The sequence below is a fragment of the Chiloscyllium plagiosum genome, unplaced genomic scaffold (genome assembly GCF_037043375.1).
Source record: "Chiloscyllium plagiosum isolate Xiang-an unplaced genomic scaffold, Cpla_swu_hap1 HiC_scaffold_22, whole genome shotgun sequence".
In the NCBI taxonomy this organism is placed as follows: Eukaryota; Metazoa; Chordata; class Chondrichthyes; order Orectolobiformes; family Hemiscylliidae; genus Chiloscyllium; species Chiloscyllium plagiosum.
The window spans coordinates 31,999,608-32,015,230 of record NW_028270160.1 but is presented as its reverse complement, the minus strand read 5'-3'; the positions used below and the strand labels follow the sequence as shown (position 1 = coordinate 32,015,230).

Genomic DNA, 15,623 nt, shown 5'->3' with positions numbered 1-15,623 from the left:
TTCCATTTTAATTTATTCCTACATGCTACTTATTTCAACACAGTTTCCTTCAGCACGAATGTTGCTGCATGTCTTAGATTTATACAACGTTTCCAATCGATTTCACAGGTCTGTAGCGAATCTTTTCATCCATTTTAAAATATTGCTTTTTTTTCTGGGGATTGGAGACTGTTCAACATTTAACTTGGTACCAACCAAATACTATTTTCATTCCCAAAAATAAAGTGAGATTACAGGGTGCAAAACTCTAGTTAACACTGCAGGTGCATTACTTATTAACCTCAAATAAAAGCTAATTTACAGTGGAGGGGCCAATATACAATGCATGGAAGTGGCTCTTATGGTGCAGTGGTTGTGTTCCTAATCCTGAGTTAGAAGTCCCAGGTTCCATAACATGTCAGAACAGGTGAATTAAAAATATCTACAAGGAAAGGAATGTGACTTTCTGAGCCATCAGACCCTGAAAAGCATCTCATGTGATTCAAGTAGTTCTGTTATTTTGTTTTAAATGTATTGAAAGATATAAACACAGAATGATTTTCTTAAGTGTTACTTAAAAAAGTTATTTTGCTTTGAGGAATAAAGGCCATTTACTAATTATAGGGATTAATTTTAACTTTGTACTACCTGTCCTTAACAGGAGATGGGAAGTGAATTATTCACTACAGAATGCCTAGCATCTGACTAAATACATAGTATTTATATAATTGGTCCAGTTCAGTTTCTGGTCAATGGTAACCCCGAGGATGCTGGTAGTGGGGGATTCAGTGATGGTCATGCCACAGAATATCAAGAGGCAGTGGTTAGAATCTCTCTTGTTGGAAATAGTTCTTGGCCTGGTACATGTGCATTATGTATATGTTACTTCACACTTATCAGTCCCAGGTGCTGTGCATTTATCTCACTCATTCATACAGAAGGATCCTATATTTCCCTCAATATATCATTCAATTTCATTAATAAACATTAATTTCACAATTTTACCGAACAATTGGACCTTATTAGGCAGGCAGTATAAAAGTCAGTAATTGTAAGAAGTTACGGTAGGTGGATCACAGTAAAGGCATGGACAGGAAATGTTGAGGCTTACACCCTTGCCGCATTCTTTTGGTGCCCATTCTCAATGGCAAGGGTACTTTTGGGGCATAGCATCATCTTACCCATAAACCTCAAAGGTGTTACTTTAAAAGTTGTGCACTCTGATTCTTCTTTTACAATCTGTCTATGCTGTGGTTCTGTTCGCCGAGCTGGAAGTTTTTGTTGCAAACGTTTCGTCCCCTGTCTAGGTGACATCCTCAGTGCTTGGGAGCCTCCTGGGAAGCGCTTCTGTGGTGTTTCCTCCGGCATTTATAGTGACCTGTCCCTGCCGCTTCCGGTTTTCAGTTTCAGCTGCCCGCTGTAGTGGCCGGTATATTGGGTCCAGGTCTGTGTGTTTGTTGATGGAGTTTGTGGATGAGTGCCATGCTTCTAGGAATTCCCTGGCTGTTCTTTGTTTGGCTTGCCCTATAATGGTAGTGTTGTCCCAGTCAAATTCATGTTGCTAGTAGCCACACACGCAGACGACAAGCAACATGAATTTGACTGGGACAACACTACCATTATAGGGCAAGCGAAACAAAGAACAGCCAGGGAATTCCTAGAAGCATGGCACTCATCCACAAACTCGATCAACAAACACATAGACCTGGACCCAATATACCGGCCACTACAGCGGACAGCTGAAACTGACAACCGGAAGTGGCAGGGACAGGCCACTATAAATGCCGGAGGAAACACCACAGAAGCGCTTCACAGGAGGCTCCCAAGCACTGAGGATGTCACCTAGACAGGGGACGAAACGTTTGCAACAAAAACTTCCAGCTCGGCGAACAGAACCACAGCAATGAGCACCCGAGCTGCAAATCTTCTCACAAACTTTGAACAATCTGTCTATTTTAATCACAAAAAAGAAAAGTAAAAGCATTCATGTGTATCTGTGATTCAACCAGACCATCCATTTTAATAACTCACTACCCTCCCTATTCCATTTAGTAGTACTTACCATCTGTTTTCTGTCTAAGGGGCACCAGTTCTCTTAAACTTCTTTCCACAATTTGCAGAAACACTCTTTCCATTAAAACAGAATGCTTTTTGTCTCTTTAACAAACTACAGGTTTTTTTTTCACCTTTAACTCCCATGTCGGGTCAAAAATGGATCTGGACCCATATTACAGGAAGAGTGTGGGACTGACTCAGTCGAGCAATAGGTTTTGGGTATCAAGTCTTACCTGAGGAATGAGAGTGAGCTTCTGGCGTTAGCAAACATCAAATGGGTACTGACAGAAAAATATGATTGGGAGGTTATGTGCAAGGTATATGATAAATCATGATATGAGTATCATAAAACTTGAGATATCTCTCCACTAACAGTATACTTTTACATTGCGGTTCGAAATGTGATATGTTGTTTCACTGAAAAGTAGAAACATTCATTCTATCAGAAGGTTAAGCCCATATTTTAAAGTTAACAGAACAAGGATAATGTTAAGTGAAAAGTAGAGCAATTAATTGAACCTTCTCAATCTCATCAGTTAATAAGCTGACAGTAATCTTTACCCAGAGATTTGACTCTGCTTGGAGCTCTTGTCACCATAAACAGATTAACTATGTGTCAATTAAACCATATACAGAAATGTTTGGATGACTTACAGGAATATAGCAGTAGCTTTCACTTTGCAGCCGAAAATTAATACCAGATACATTGTGGGCTGATCTTGATTGCAACATATGTATAACATTTAACCCATCCTTATTGGAAACACTGTACTGAGAATGATTCTGAGATGGTATGTTATTTCTTTGTCATTGCATTCTGTCAAAAAGTCGAATCAGATGTTATTACAAGGCCCATGTTTGAACACCAGTTCTGAGTGGGATAAATTTCACTTAAAGTGGGTATAATGACATTGTCTAAAGATGTTTTTGCAATTTTTAGTATATATTGAATAGTCTCTTGAAGCAGGTTGGAGCAATGCAAAGACTCACCAAACTAATACGTTAAACACACTATTTCATAAACAGTAGTGCAATGTGTTTTAAAGGTTGCCAGAGATTTAATTGACAACTAATTCTAATGATACATTAGGAGTTTTGTCATATCTGGTGGAATTATAATTCAAAATAGATGTTCTTTGTGTTGGATAGGATCATTGTAAGGAACAAGGCTCATCATTGCCTTGAAATTATACTATGTGTTAGCAATGCATAAAATTTAACAAATTTTAAGTTCTTGGTTAAATAATATCACTTGAAAAAATTAAATGGATTTCATGTTAATTTTTTAGATTGTTACAAATAATTCGAGTCTTTGTCACCATATTTTCGTCAGCAGATTGTGTTTTAATTTTTCCCCTTTCTAAACAGTGGTGTCACACTCCCCCACTCCCTTTGTTTTTGGACTCTAGTTTGGTACGGGTTTCAACAATACTACTATAACATTAAACCAGAAGTAGGGCTTATTTTCACACACTCTGAGATGTGCAGTGTGGTAGTGGATATTTTGCAACACAGGAAGGCTTGTAAACATACATTTTAAGATCAGACGAAAAGGATAAAATGTTTATTCAATTAGCAACAACTCAAGTATGAAACACCTAAGCAATCCTAGTTTATCAATTTTCTTGCATTTAGGACAGAGTCCAAAAGTCCACAGCTGGAATTCTTTGTAGGGGTATTTTATTGTCTTACTGGCAGTTCAGGAGTTGTCAACAAGTTCTTCAAGTTTCCAGTAATGGTTTTCTGAGGAATATTGGTGAAATATAAATTTTGCCTTGCTGTTTTAATGAAAGGAGTTGATTATGTGCAGAGAGAACAATTTCAGGTTATTGGCTACTTTTTACTGGTCAAAAGATTTTGCTTAGTAGCTTGGAGTTAGGAGTTTTGATATTGTTAATAGATGGTGTATGAAGCAGTCTTGACTCCTTAACTGTCCACTATTTTAAAATTATATGGTTAAAAGGAAGTCGTGTTTAGTATCGTGTGAATCATGTAACCAAGCCTCTTCTCTTGGGGATGTAGTGGGACAGTTGCCATTGAGACAAAGGCCTGCATTCCAGAAGCAATGTAAATGGTGTCCGAATCCACTTGGGAAAGTGTGCTAATACTCAAGCTTCACTTTACCTGGGTTTGTCTTCTTAAGAGCCTACAGACACACACAGACAGACATAGATAAACAAAACACCGTACATGTTTTGGGAGGAGTAAAAATATGAGAGGAACTAATCACCTTTGTGGGGATAAGGCTAAGGCTGCAAAGATGACCAAGAGTGAGTCCTCAATGTTGACATATAAGATGCATTAAAGAAGAATAGAATGCTATGTGAAGTTGTAGAGGAAGGACTATTAAGTAAGGATGGCATTGGTGGAGTAGTTAGAGGTGACATTGGTTTAGGTGATCAGTTTAGGTGGTGTGATGATACTATGGCTTTAAGAGGCGTATTTTGTTCTGGCTTTTTTGTGAAGAAAGGTTGAGTCAGAAGTGCCAATGATCTGTTCCAAGCCAATAAAGTAAACAGCTTGTGAGGCCTTGGGCTTTTTCTCAAGTTGGAACAACAGAAGCAGTGTGAAGGAATGTGGTCAAGCTCCCACAGAACCAGAATTTTAGTTTAACTTTCAGAAACTGTTGAGATTTGGAAGCTGTTATACATTCTCTTCCTGCGACAACAAAGTGCTTGACTTCTCTCACTCTCTCTTAGAGTTTTCTCTTGATGTTCTTTCCTCCTAGGCTGGAGGAACATTGCATGTAAATAATCTATTTTGCTGAATTTGCCTCAGCCAATGGCGTGTTTATGGGATGTTACTATTGGAACTGCTAATCAGTAGTAGTTAGCATATACATATCTTGTTTCTATAAATGGAGATTAATTTTCTCCTTTACTATTTTCTCTAATAGTGTCTTTACCATTAATGTTAGACTCACTGGTCTACCGTTCCTTGATCTATCTCTACCACCCTTCTTGTAAAGTGGAGACATGTTACTGTCCTCCAGTCCTCTGGCATCTCCCCTGTAGCCAGGGGTGATTTGAAAATTTGGGTCAAGGCCCCTGTAATTTCCTCCTTTGTCTCCCACAGCAGCCTGGGTTTCAATCCATCTAGACTTGGGCATTTGTTCACTTGTAAATTTACCAAAACTTCCTCACTTCCTATATCAATTTCCTCAAGGACCTCATGATCCATTTTCTCAAATTCTGTATTTGAATCCTCCTTCTCCTGAGTAAACACAGGTGTTATGTACATACTTAACACTCTGTCAATGTCCTCTGCTTCTTTCACAGATTGCCCCCTTCATCCCCTCTCTTTCCCTGATTATTCTCTTCCCCTTGATATACATGTAGAATGTCTTGGGATTCCCCCTAATCTTGCTTATCAGCATTCGCCTGCCAGCTTGCCCCTTCTTTGCTCTCCTAATTGCTTTCTTGAGAATCCCCTGTACTTTCAGTACTCCTCTGGGGCCACCATTATTTAGCTCCCTTTGAACCTGTTATACATTTCTCTTTTCCTTTATATCCAGTCCTGAATATTCCTAGATATTCATTGCAATCTGCTTTTGGTGCTTCTATATTTCATGCTAAAGGAGACATGTTGGGCCTGTACTCCTCTAATACCTTTTGAATGCTTCTGCTGTCTACTGTGGATTTATTCTTAAGTATCTGTTCCCTTACAATTCCCAATATAACTCTTCTATTCCAGAAGAGAGATTGGCAGAAAACTATAGATCAATGAGCTTGATGTCTATTAAGGGAAAGATGTTAGAATCAATCATTATGGAAGCTATATTACATTGGAAAGCTCATGATAATCAGGAAGATTCACCATTGTTCCGTCTAAAGGAAACCAAGCCTAACTAATTTACTATAGTTCCCTGAAGGAGTACCATGTACTGCGTATAAAGGGAGCCTGTATATGTTCTGCGCAGTACTTGGATTTCCAGAAAACATTTGTTAAGGCACAAAAAAAAGCTATTGCAAAAAGTAGGAACTCATGGTGTACAGAGTAACATTTTAGCATGTATAGAAGATTGGTTGTTGGCAGAAAACTAAGAGCCTACATAAATAGGTATTTTCCTCATTGGCAGGATGTGATGAATGGAGTCTTGCCACAGTTTAAGTGTATTTAAGGCACAGATGGATAGGTTCTTGATCAGTAAGGGGATCAATGGTTACAGGGAGAAGGCAGGAGATGAGAAACATATCAGCTATAATTGTATGTTGGAGTAGAGTCAATGGGTCAAAAGGTCTAATTCTGCTCCTGTACCTGATGGTCTTGGTGTTCATATTAGCTCTACACCAATGATTTAATTATGGGAGTGAAGGCATGGCAGCCAGATTTGCAGATAACATGAACATAGGTAAGAAAGTATGTTGTGAAAAAGACACAAGGATATCGCAGATGAATTTAGCTGGATTGACAGAGTTGGAAAACTCTAGTAGGTACACTATAATGTGTAGAAAATGCAAAGTTGTTCACTTTAGAGGGATGAACGAAAAAGCAGACTATGGAGGAACCTCAATTATCCGGCATTTGATTATCCAAATATCGGATTATCTGGCAAGATTGCAAGGTCCTGATGCTTGGCTAAACTATGTTATCCAACATTCGATTATCTGGAATTCGATTAACCGAACAAAACACTCCCACCTCTGTCTTTCAGATAATCAAGGTTCCTCTGTATACTTCAGTGGACAATGTCAGCAGAATTGTCTGAGTTACAAAGGGATCTTGCTATTCTGAAAAGTTAGTCTGCATGTTATAGCAAGTACTTATGAATGCTCATGGAATGCTATTCTTTATGACAAGAAGAATTGAACAGAAGAAGTAAGGATATTATACTTCAGTTGTACAGTTTATTGGTGAAACCACTTCTCAAATATTGTGTGCAGTTTCAGGTGGTTCAGAACAGGTTTGCTGAAGATATACTTGGAATGAGTGGATGATCTTAAGAAGGAACATCGGGCAAAATGGGCTTATTTTCACTAGAGCTCAGAGAGTAAGGGGTGACTTGCTTGAAGTCAGTAAAATGCTGAATAGTATTATTCAGTTGGACATGGAAAGGACTGAGGAGGTGCACCCAGAATAAGAATTCACCCTTTTATGCCAGAGCTGAGGTCGTGTTGTGTGACCCAATGGTCTGGAGGGGTCATTGAATATTTCTAAGTATTTTGAAAGTAGATAGATTTTATTCGGCAAGGGAACCAAAACGTATTGATGGTAGATGGGAATTTGGAATTCACAATGTAACAGATCAACGTTTACTTCTTGAATGGTATATCTGGCCTTGGTGACCAAATTCATATGTTCCAATATTCATAATTGATTGTTTGGCATCCATGGCCAGATTCTCTGGATAAAGGTGAGAATGTTGAATTGGTGGGAATGTGGAATCGGTTGGAATGAGGAATTGGTTGCTACTCCCATCTGAAGAATGTTGTCTCCATTTTGTGCCATCTTTCCTTTCCACATTGACTTCAGTGCATACAACATTTACACTGGGTCCGCCAGCTGCCTTACACTTTGAGCACTTTGATTGGCCCTCCCACACTGTCGAATTGCCTGTCATTTCAAAGAATAAGGAGGAGCCTCATATAAGCCAACACTATTCCAACAGACCTAGACTGGGTAAGTGCAGAAATGATGTTCCTGATTACCAAAGAGACCAGAAAAAGCCACCATAGTTTAAGGACGTGGGGTAGACCGTTTAGGACTGAGATGAGGAGAACATTCCTCATGCAGAGAGTACTGCAGAAGTCATTGCGCCAGAAAGAGGTAAAATATTGAGTGTTTTCAAGAATGAATTACATGTAATTCTTAGGGCTAATTGTTCAAAGGGTATGGTGAGAAAGCAGAAACAGGAGTTGGATCACTATATGATCAATCATAATCATATTGAGTGGTAGAACCAGCTCAAAGGGCCAAATAGCCTACTCCTTCTATTACACTTTTCTAAATGTTTCTGGGTTTCTAACCCTAATTTGACAGTACTTTAGCTGGTGTCTTCTGAACTAACTTTGTACAAAAAGATTATACCCAATGTGCCACTACATTTGTAACTTGGAATCAACTTCATTTTGGAGAGAAAGTGAGGTTTGCAGATGCTGGAGATCAGAGCTGGAAATGTGTTGCTGGAAAAGCGCAGCAGGTCAGGCAGCATCCAGGGAACAGGAGAATCGACGTTTCGGGCATAAGCCCTGAAGAAGGGCTTTTCCAGCAACACATTTCCAGCTATCAACTTCATTTTGGACTTGTGTGAGAAAATTCAGCTCCCTTTTGTCACATACTTACATATATATTAAATCAGTTATTTTTCAAGAGAAGTGGAAAGGAACTATCAGGAAACCCAATGTAAAATCTTATTCACCAGCAATTTTCTCCTTGTAGGAGTGACTGGGTGACATCGTATTCCGTTCTGCTGAGCAATGACAGCTACAGCTGGGTTGCTGTCAATAATGGATCAGATGATATGGTGAGCTCTTTGATATTTGCAATGATTCTATAGAAATGAAAAGATGCCAGCTGCATTTAATAAGCTTTACTTTAAAATTATAGACACATTCTAAGCATAAATACAAAACAAGAATTTATCAGTTTGGAAGTTTTCATATGTGATGGTCCAGTTGGAAGTTGATGATTGTCTTTAACATTCAAACAGTGTTGGGAAAACTCCTGTATCTTCAAGCTCCCATTTAGGCACATGGTCAGGTGCAATTAATGCAGCTCAGTTTCACACTGAGCCTTAGACAGGTGCTATGTCCTTCTTTAAAACTGTGCAAGGGTCTTATGTCTGCCTTAAGCATGAAACCCTTTTATTTCCCTTGAGCTGATGGTATACAATGAGCCACCATACACTCACTAACAGCCCTGCCACCATGTTGGATGTTTAATTGCCTGAAAAATGGGCATAGTGCTATCAAACTTCTCCTCTCGGAGTTTTACAAATATTCTTCAATAGATTCTTTCAAATGTTTCCAAAAATACGGTGACATTATTTCCTTCTGAGACAATTTGCTTTATTGAGTATCTTACAGTAACACTGAACTCACTGATGTCTTCCTACCTGTTACAGCATAGTAAAAGCAAAATCCAGTGTGAATTACTTGCTGATATGATCTACAATGTATTAGTTCACTTTCTGTCTTGGAGGAAAGGGCTCATCAGGAATGGTTACAACAATCTTTTGATAAAATATCTTTTTATTTGCAAAAAGGGGTCCATTTGGCAATATTATACTGGCTGCTTGGGACCTTTCACATGTCATTCATTTTCAAAATATAGAACTTGAGAAGGTGATAGAATTGACAGCATGACAGTAATATGAGAACATAATAAATGCCTGCATGGCACTAATTATTTTGTTTTACAATGATCCTCTTAACTATTATGTAACATAGAGGTCAGTATCTAACCTTTCTCCTCTCCTCCATTCCAGAAGTAAAATTTTAAACTGAATATTTTTGCAAATTTATATAAATTCAAAAAACTGCGTCAAACTGGTCATCTTGTTCAAATGCCACATTTTACATATTTCTAGAATTAACACATTATTTGTTCATTCTGACATCATCATTGATTTCTGAAAATTGGAAACCTTGCTCTCAATCCATGTAAGCCATTCTTAATGGATGGAGCAAGAACACTATTGTGCTTTTCCATTGCTTTTGTCTTACTCTATGGTATCATGCCACTGATGTCAATGGAATTACTGTTGAATTTGTGGCTTTCTATGGTTAAGATTTATAATCAATCCCTTTTGAAATGACTTGGATAAAAACACTGCTCCAGCAAAGGTAAATCTTGTTAGCAATGGTGAGTCACACCTTTAAGGCATTGTCTGAGCTGAGATGTCACCTTTTTTAAAAAAAAACCTTAACTTATCTTGAGAATGTGATTAGATTAGATTAGATTACTTACAGTGTGGAAACAGGCCCTTCGGCTCAACAAGTCCACACCGACCCGCCGAAGCGCAACCCACCCATACCCCTACATTTACCCCTTACCTAACACTACGGGCAATTTAGCATGGCCAATTCACCTGACCTGCACATCTTTGGACTGTGGGAGGAAACCGGAGCAAACCCACGCAGTCACGGGGAGAACATGCAAACTCCACACAGTCAGTCGCCGGAGGCGGGAATTGAACCCGGATCTCTGGCGCTGTGAGGCAGCAGTGCTAACCACTGTGCCACCGTGCCACCCAAGTTCTGGGAGTTCTGGGATTTACATGTTAATGAAGCGAAACCAGTAACCCATTCTAAAAGATGAAAGACTTAACAACAATCTAGGTTTGTTACAATGTCATTTTACTTGCATGACACTGTAATCTTTTGCTATGAATTCTGTGTCTTGTGGTCCTACTCCACAACCACCTGATGAAGGAGCAGCACTCCAAAAGCTAGTGCTTCCAAATAAACCTTCCAAATAAGCCTGGTGTTGTGTGATTTTTAACTTTGTTCACCCCATTCCAACACTGGCTCCTCCACATCACAAACTTTATCTAAGTACTCCTAGCAACTTCTGTATTAAATTGATGAAACATATGCCTGCTTTGCAATTGTTCTGGGATGTGTACTAGATTAGCTTTATCAAGAAGACCATCACATGGAGTGAATTACCTCCAATTATCTGGATCTACCTCAATTTGAAATACTGCTCTGTTGCAAATTTTGACAATACTGTTATTTTCCACATATTATTATTCATTGAATCTTTATTTTTCAGGTATTCAAAGCAAACCAAGAGAAAGAGATTCCTGTACTTAATGAGTTTCCCACTCCAATTGTTGCTCGGTACATAAGAATTAACCCTCGGAGTTGGTATCCAGATGGTGACATATGCATGAGAGTGGAAATTTTGGGCTGTCCTATGCCAGGTAAAACTTTGTGTCAACATTGTCCAGTATGAGTCAACTTTCTTTGCAAATGTACTTGTTTTAAACTCAATTCAGCCTTTACTTTGACAATGAGAAACATCAAAATGTAGTCAAGTGCTGAGCTTTCAAGGACGGCACACTATTCTTGTTTTTGAAACTGTGGGGAATAGTTCCTTGAGTGTGCTGAATATAGCAAAAGCTATGGACCTTGATAGAGTCTGACTGTAGGTCTCTAGAAACAGCTACACCTCTCATCAATCCGACCCAATAGAACTTGAACACTTGCAACTGCGCAACCAAATGAAACATTGTCCAGGTATGTCCTGTCAAACAAACCTGCCCCATCAGCCTTTGTTCAGTCATCAACGCATTGATGAAAAGTGGTGTTGACAGTGCTATCATTTGCCTGTCCTTTATATGTCTTCATTCTCTCTTCTGATGTGTTGTCTTTTTCTACAAGTGAAAAAAGGTTACTGAAATGCTGGAAGTTTGAAAAGCACAAGGGAACACTAAGGTGTCTGTGCATCACTCCAGTGGTGTGACTGAATAAGCATGAATCATGCAGCTCAGTTTTGATGGATGTTTGCTGTATGTTCTCAAATGATACTATAATGTGACATTGCTTCCAATATTAACTTGCAATTTGAAATCTCTAGCAAGGCACATGGAAACAACTATGGAAGACCTCTGCCTTGTTACTGAAACAGGGTTAGTTAGTTGATTCACATAAAGGATTCTCTGAGAAAGAGTGATCATAATGAGGGAACAGATTGAGCTTGAGAGTGGTGCACTAAATTGGAAACAATAGTATTAAATCTAAGTAAAGTCAGATATGTAAGTAAAATTTGATCTACATTTTGGTTTTTGCATGCTTCTCACTACTTACACAGTCAAAGGAACATGCTGCATCAGCTTTCAGTTTTTGCTCATATGCAACAAGACCCAGGCAACATCCAGGTTGGTGTTGAGCCGTAGCAAAGGGTTCTCATGCTATTCTCCACAACTCACACCATCACCAATGTGCCACAACTCTATGGAGCACCACTCATGCTATCACACCAGAGATGGAAGTATTTGCCACGTAGCAGAGAGGAGGAATAAGTGTTTTTTTTTCAGGCTCAGAGGATGTCCCAAAGTATGTGCCACAGGGATCCATGTTGGGACCTGGGACAGGCAGCAGAGAAAAGTGGCCGAGCAGAGGCTGATAGCTAAGTTCAGTACCCATAGGGAGGGCCTCAACCGGGACCTTGGGTTCATGTCACATTACAAGTGACCACCATTGCACTATACACACAAACAGATACTCCTACACACACACACAATCTCACACACACACACAGGCACTCTTATACACACATACACACGGAGACACACACACACAGACACCCACACACACCCTTACAGACACACACACACTCCCACACTCACACATGCACCCCCTCACAGACTTAAGACACTCTGCACTCACTACACGCACACATACACTTTCTCACGCTCACAACCCCCAACCCAGACAGACACACATACACACACAGACAAAGACCCACATGCACACATATATTTTGTGGAGTGAATTTGTACTTGTAGGGTGACATTGTACTTTGCTCAAAAACTGCATGCATTCATGTAGAACTCTGAGGTAAAAAACTGCATGAATTTATGTAAAACTCCGTTATCTCACTTTTTGGATTAGAATCAGTCTAAACATCATGGCATAGACAGAGAACACAGGGGCCCAACACCTTCAACATATTGTCTAGCTATCACCCTTGTTAACAGCTAACCCGAGAATGCAACTTTTTAAAAAGTTTTTGTGATTTACACATGAAAGAAGTGAAACTGTCATGGTATTCTAACAGATGAAAGGCTTAACAGACAATCAATTTTTCAATGTATAATTTCAGTTACATCACACTGTAAATTTTTGCGATAAATTCTGTGTGTTAGGATTGAGCCCTCCACTATCACCTGATGAAGGAGCGTCGCTCCGAAAGCTAGTGTGCTTCCAATTAAACCTGTTGGACTATAACTTGGTGTTGTGTGATTTTTAACTTTGTACATTCCAGTTCAACACTGGCATCTCCAAATCATTAAAACATTGTGAAAGCAGTGGTAGATAGATCCTTGATTACCATGGCAATGGAAGATTGGCAGGGATATGCAGGAATGTAGAGTTGAGGTTAAATCAAATCAGCCATGATCTTATTCATTGATCAAACATGTTCAAAGGGCTTAGTGGCTTACTGTTATTCATATGTTTGGATGTTCACAGCATGCATCTGCTAGGATTGCTGGTGCTGGCTGCATATTTAACAAGCAGCTGTGCACTGGGTCAAGTGCAGTCAATTCAGAACTACACTGCACAGTTCCCATTCCTCATGCATTATCCCAGAGATGACAGACAGAGGCAAGTTAACTCCATGATGTTCCTGGTGGATGGGTGGTGCAGTGGAGGATTATCCTCTTTCCTCAGGCCTACCCGAGGAGACCATGCCACTAGAGTCTGCCAGCCTAGTCCAAGGTCACTACCAAGATAAATGCAGCACGCATGGCCTGAAGAAACACCCGGCAATGCAGCAAGAAGGTCAATGACTATTCAATTAGAGATGGTAAGTGCCATTATCTTGTCTCTGCTGTCTCACACTCACTTTAACTGTGCTCCAGCACCCAGCTCCCACCAAGGCTCATGATTTACCATTCTCACCACTGTATGCAGCATCTTCTTTCGCTCCCACCACACCCACTAACTTTACATGCCCTCTGTGCTGCCTTCTCACTCACTCAGGGAACCTTTCCCTCATCAGTACTGACAGATATCCCACCCACTTTAATTTTGCTCAATTCCTTCCTCTTTCTCACTCCAGGAGAAAATAGCCCACTGTAGGATTGAAAGGGACCATCTTGGGTCTGATATTTGTTTTCTCATCCCCTACAAGAAGCCAATCCTTACCTCTCCTGACTTAGCTGGCAAAGACTGTGACCCTCCATCTAATGGCATTGAAGCCTCAATGTCCTAGGAACAAGTTAGATGGAATGTCCATTGCTTCCTCCTGTCCCATGACTTCCAACATGCCCGAACTTCTATCCCTATTTCACAACTCATTCTCTCTTTTATCTTCTTCAGGAACCAGTGGTATCGACACATTCTCCAAACTCGAGAAGCTGCTTGCACTATACATCTCCTTCTTTACATCTGAGGAAGGAACTACAGATCCCTCAGAGGGTGCACTGACAAGAATGCCTCTTGTATCCTCCACGAGCTCAGACACTGACACCCTCAGGGTACTTTGTCTGGTATAGAGTCAGGAGCGTGTGCTTCCGAGCCCTTGATTCTGTAGCTGGTTGAGGAAAAATGCCCAGGTCACTGGCACTCGGTGCTCTGCCTGAGACCAGGCGCCTGCTCAGCCCCAGGCAGATGACCCCATGGTTCCAGCTATTCAGAATTTAAATGAAATGCAAGACCTGACACAGGAGCGACCAACAGGTTTATTGGAGGCACTGGGAAATTGACTCAAAGGTTGGAGGACCACACCAATGCTGCTTGTGCCAGGCTGCCTCTGGTATGGGGAGCCACATCCAGCTCACTTAATATTGGTTATACACACTGACCTGCACGTCATCCCTCCAACCCTTGGTGTTCAGCACCAACAACGAAATGACCGAGGGGCTCACTCGAGGTACTCATTCCTCACAAAGAGATAGGCACTCAACCCCAAGCCCCTTTCCCCCGAGGAGAAACCTCTTACAGGCCCTAACGAATCTCCTCTCGGGACACCGCAGAGGTAGGCCTTCACCTTCCACCTCCACCCTGCCTGCCACCCTTAACTCTGTGGATGATCAAAGCTGAGGAGGGTGAACCAACATCTGTTTAAGGCACCTTCAGCATGTCTGGCCATCTAGCCGTAAATGCCTCAGGATCATCCAACCCGAACATCCATGGCCGACAGGCTCTGCTGTAGAGCAAGCTCCCTTCACGCTCACTGTTAAGCCCAATTCTGCATAGTAGCAGGAAAGGAAGAAGACATTCCTCGGGCACATAAGTGGCATGGGTGATATTTTATTGCAAAAACACATTATCTCATTTGTAAATATATTCACATTTCTTTATCATGTGTGTGAACAAATGTTGAAAAGAAGAATGAAGGTTAGCCATCCAAGGAGGCATTTCAACTAAGTTGCCAATTAAGGTGGAGTCGAGCTTGTTAAATGCCTTATTAATTCTACAACTCACCTCATTAATATTCAACTTCCTAAACTCCTGAATGTGTTGAACAAATTAGACATTGGGAATTCTCGATGTGGAAGTCAGTGCAGGTACCTGGTGACTCCAGCCCACCACTGGCTACAAAGAGCCTCCATGATGCTCGGCATTTCGGAGTATCCTCCATGTACATCAGTTGCATGCATCCCTGATCAACAAACATTGGCATCCAACATTTGCCAAGCCTTCATGACCATCATTGCACTTCTTCTGATTCACTTACAGGATGCACAGGAAGCACAGACCTGAACTGCAAGACTCATCAGCAATTCACATTGAACAGCTCATGGATTGGACCAGGCTGCATCTCAGGGCTGCTGGCTTGCTCATTCAGTGCTTACTATCTGCATGTTTGCAGTATCCCTGCTTTGCCAGGATGTGCCATGCCTGGTAGTACATTGGTAAAGCAGCCAGAATCAAAGGCTACCTGTGCTGCTCTATTGATGTGCTTGTTTGGATAGA

General features: G+C 40.6%; 1 protein-coding gene across 1 annotated transcript in view; it reads left to right on the top strand.

Moving 5' to 3' along the window:
* Window positions 1–15,623, top strand: part of cpxm2 (carboxypeptidase X (M14 family), member 2) — a 199,249-nt gene that overhangs the window by 94,459 nt on the left and 89,167 nt on the right. Inside the window, exons 5-6 of the mRNA XM_043712660.2 lie at window positions 8,413–8,497; window positions 10,750–10,900. Of these exons, the coding sequence (XP_043568595.2) occupies window positions 8,413–8,497; window positions 10,750–10,900 (236 nt within the window). The remainder of the gene's footprint in view (window positions 1–8,412; window positions 8,498–10,749; window positions 10,901–15,623) is intronic.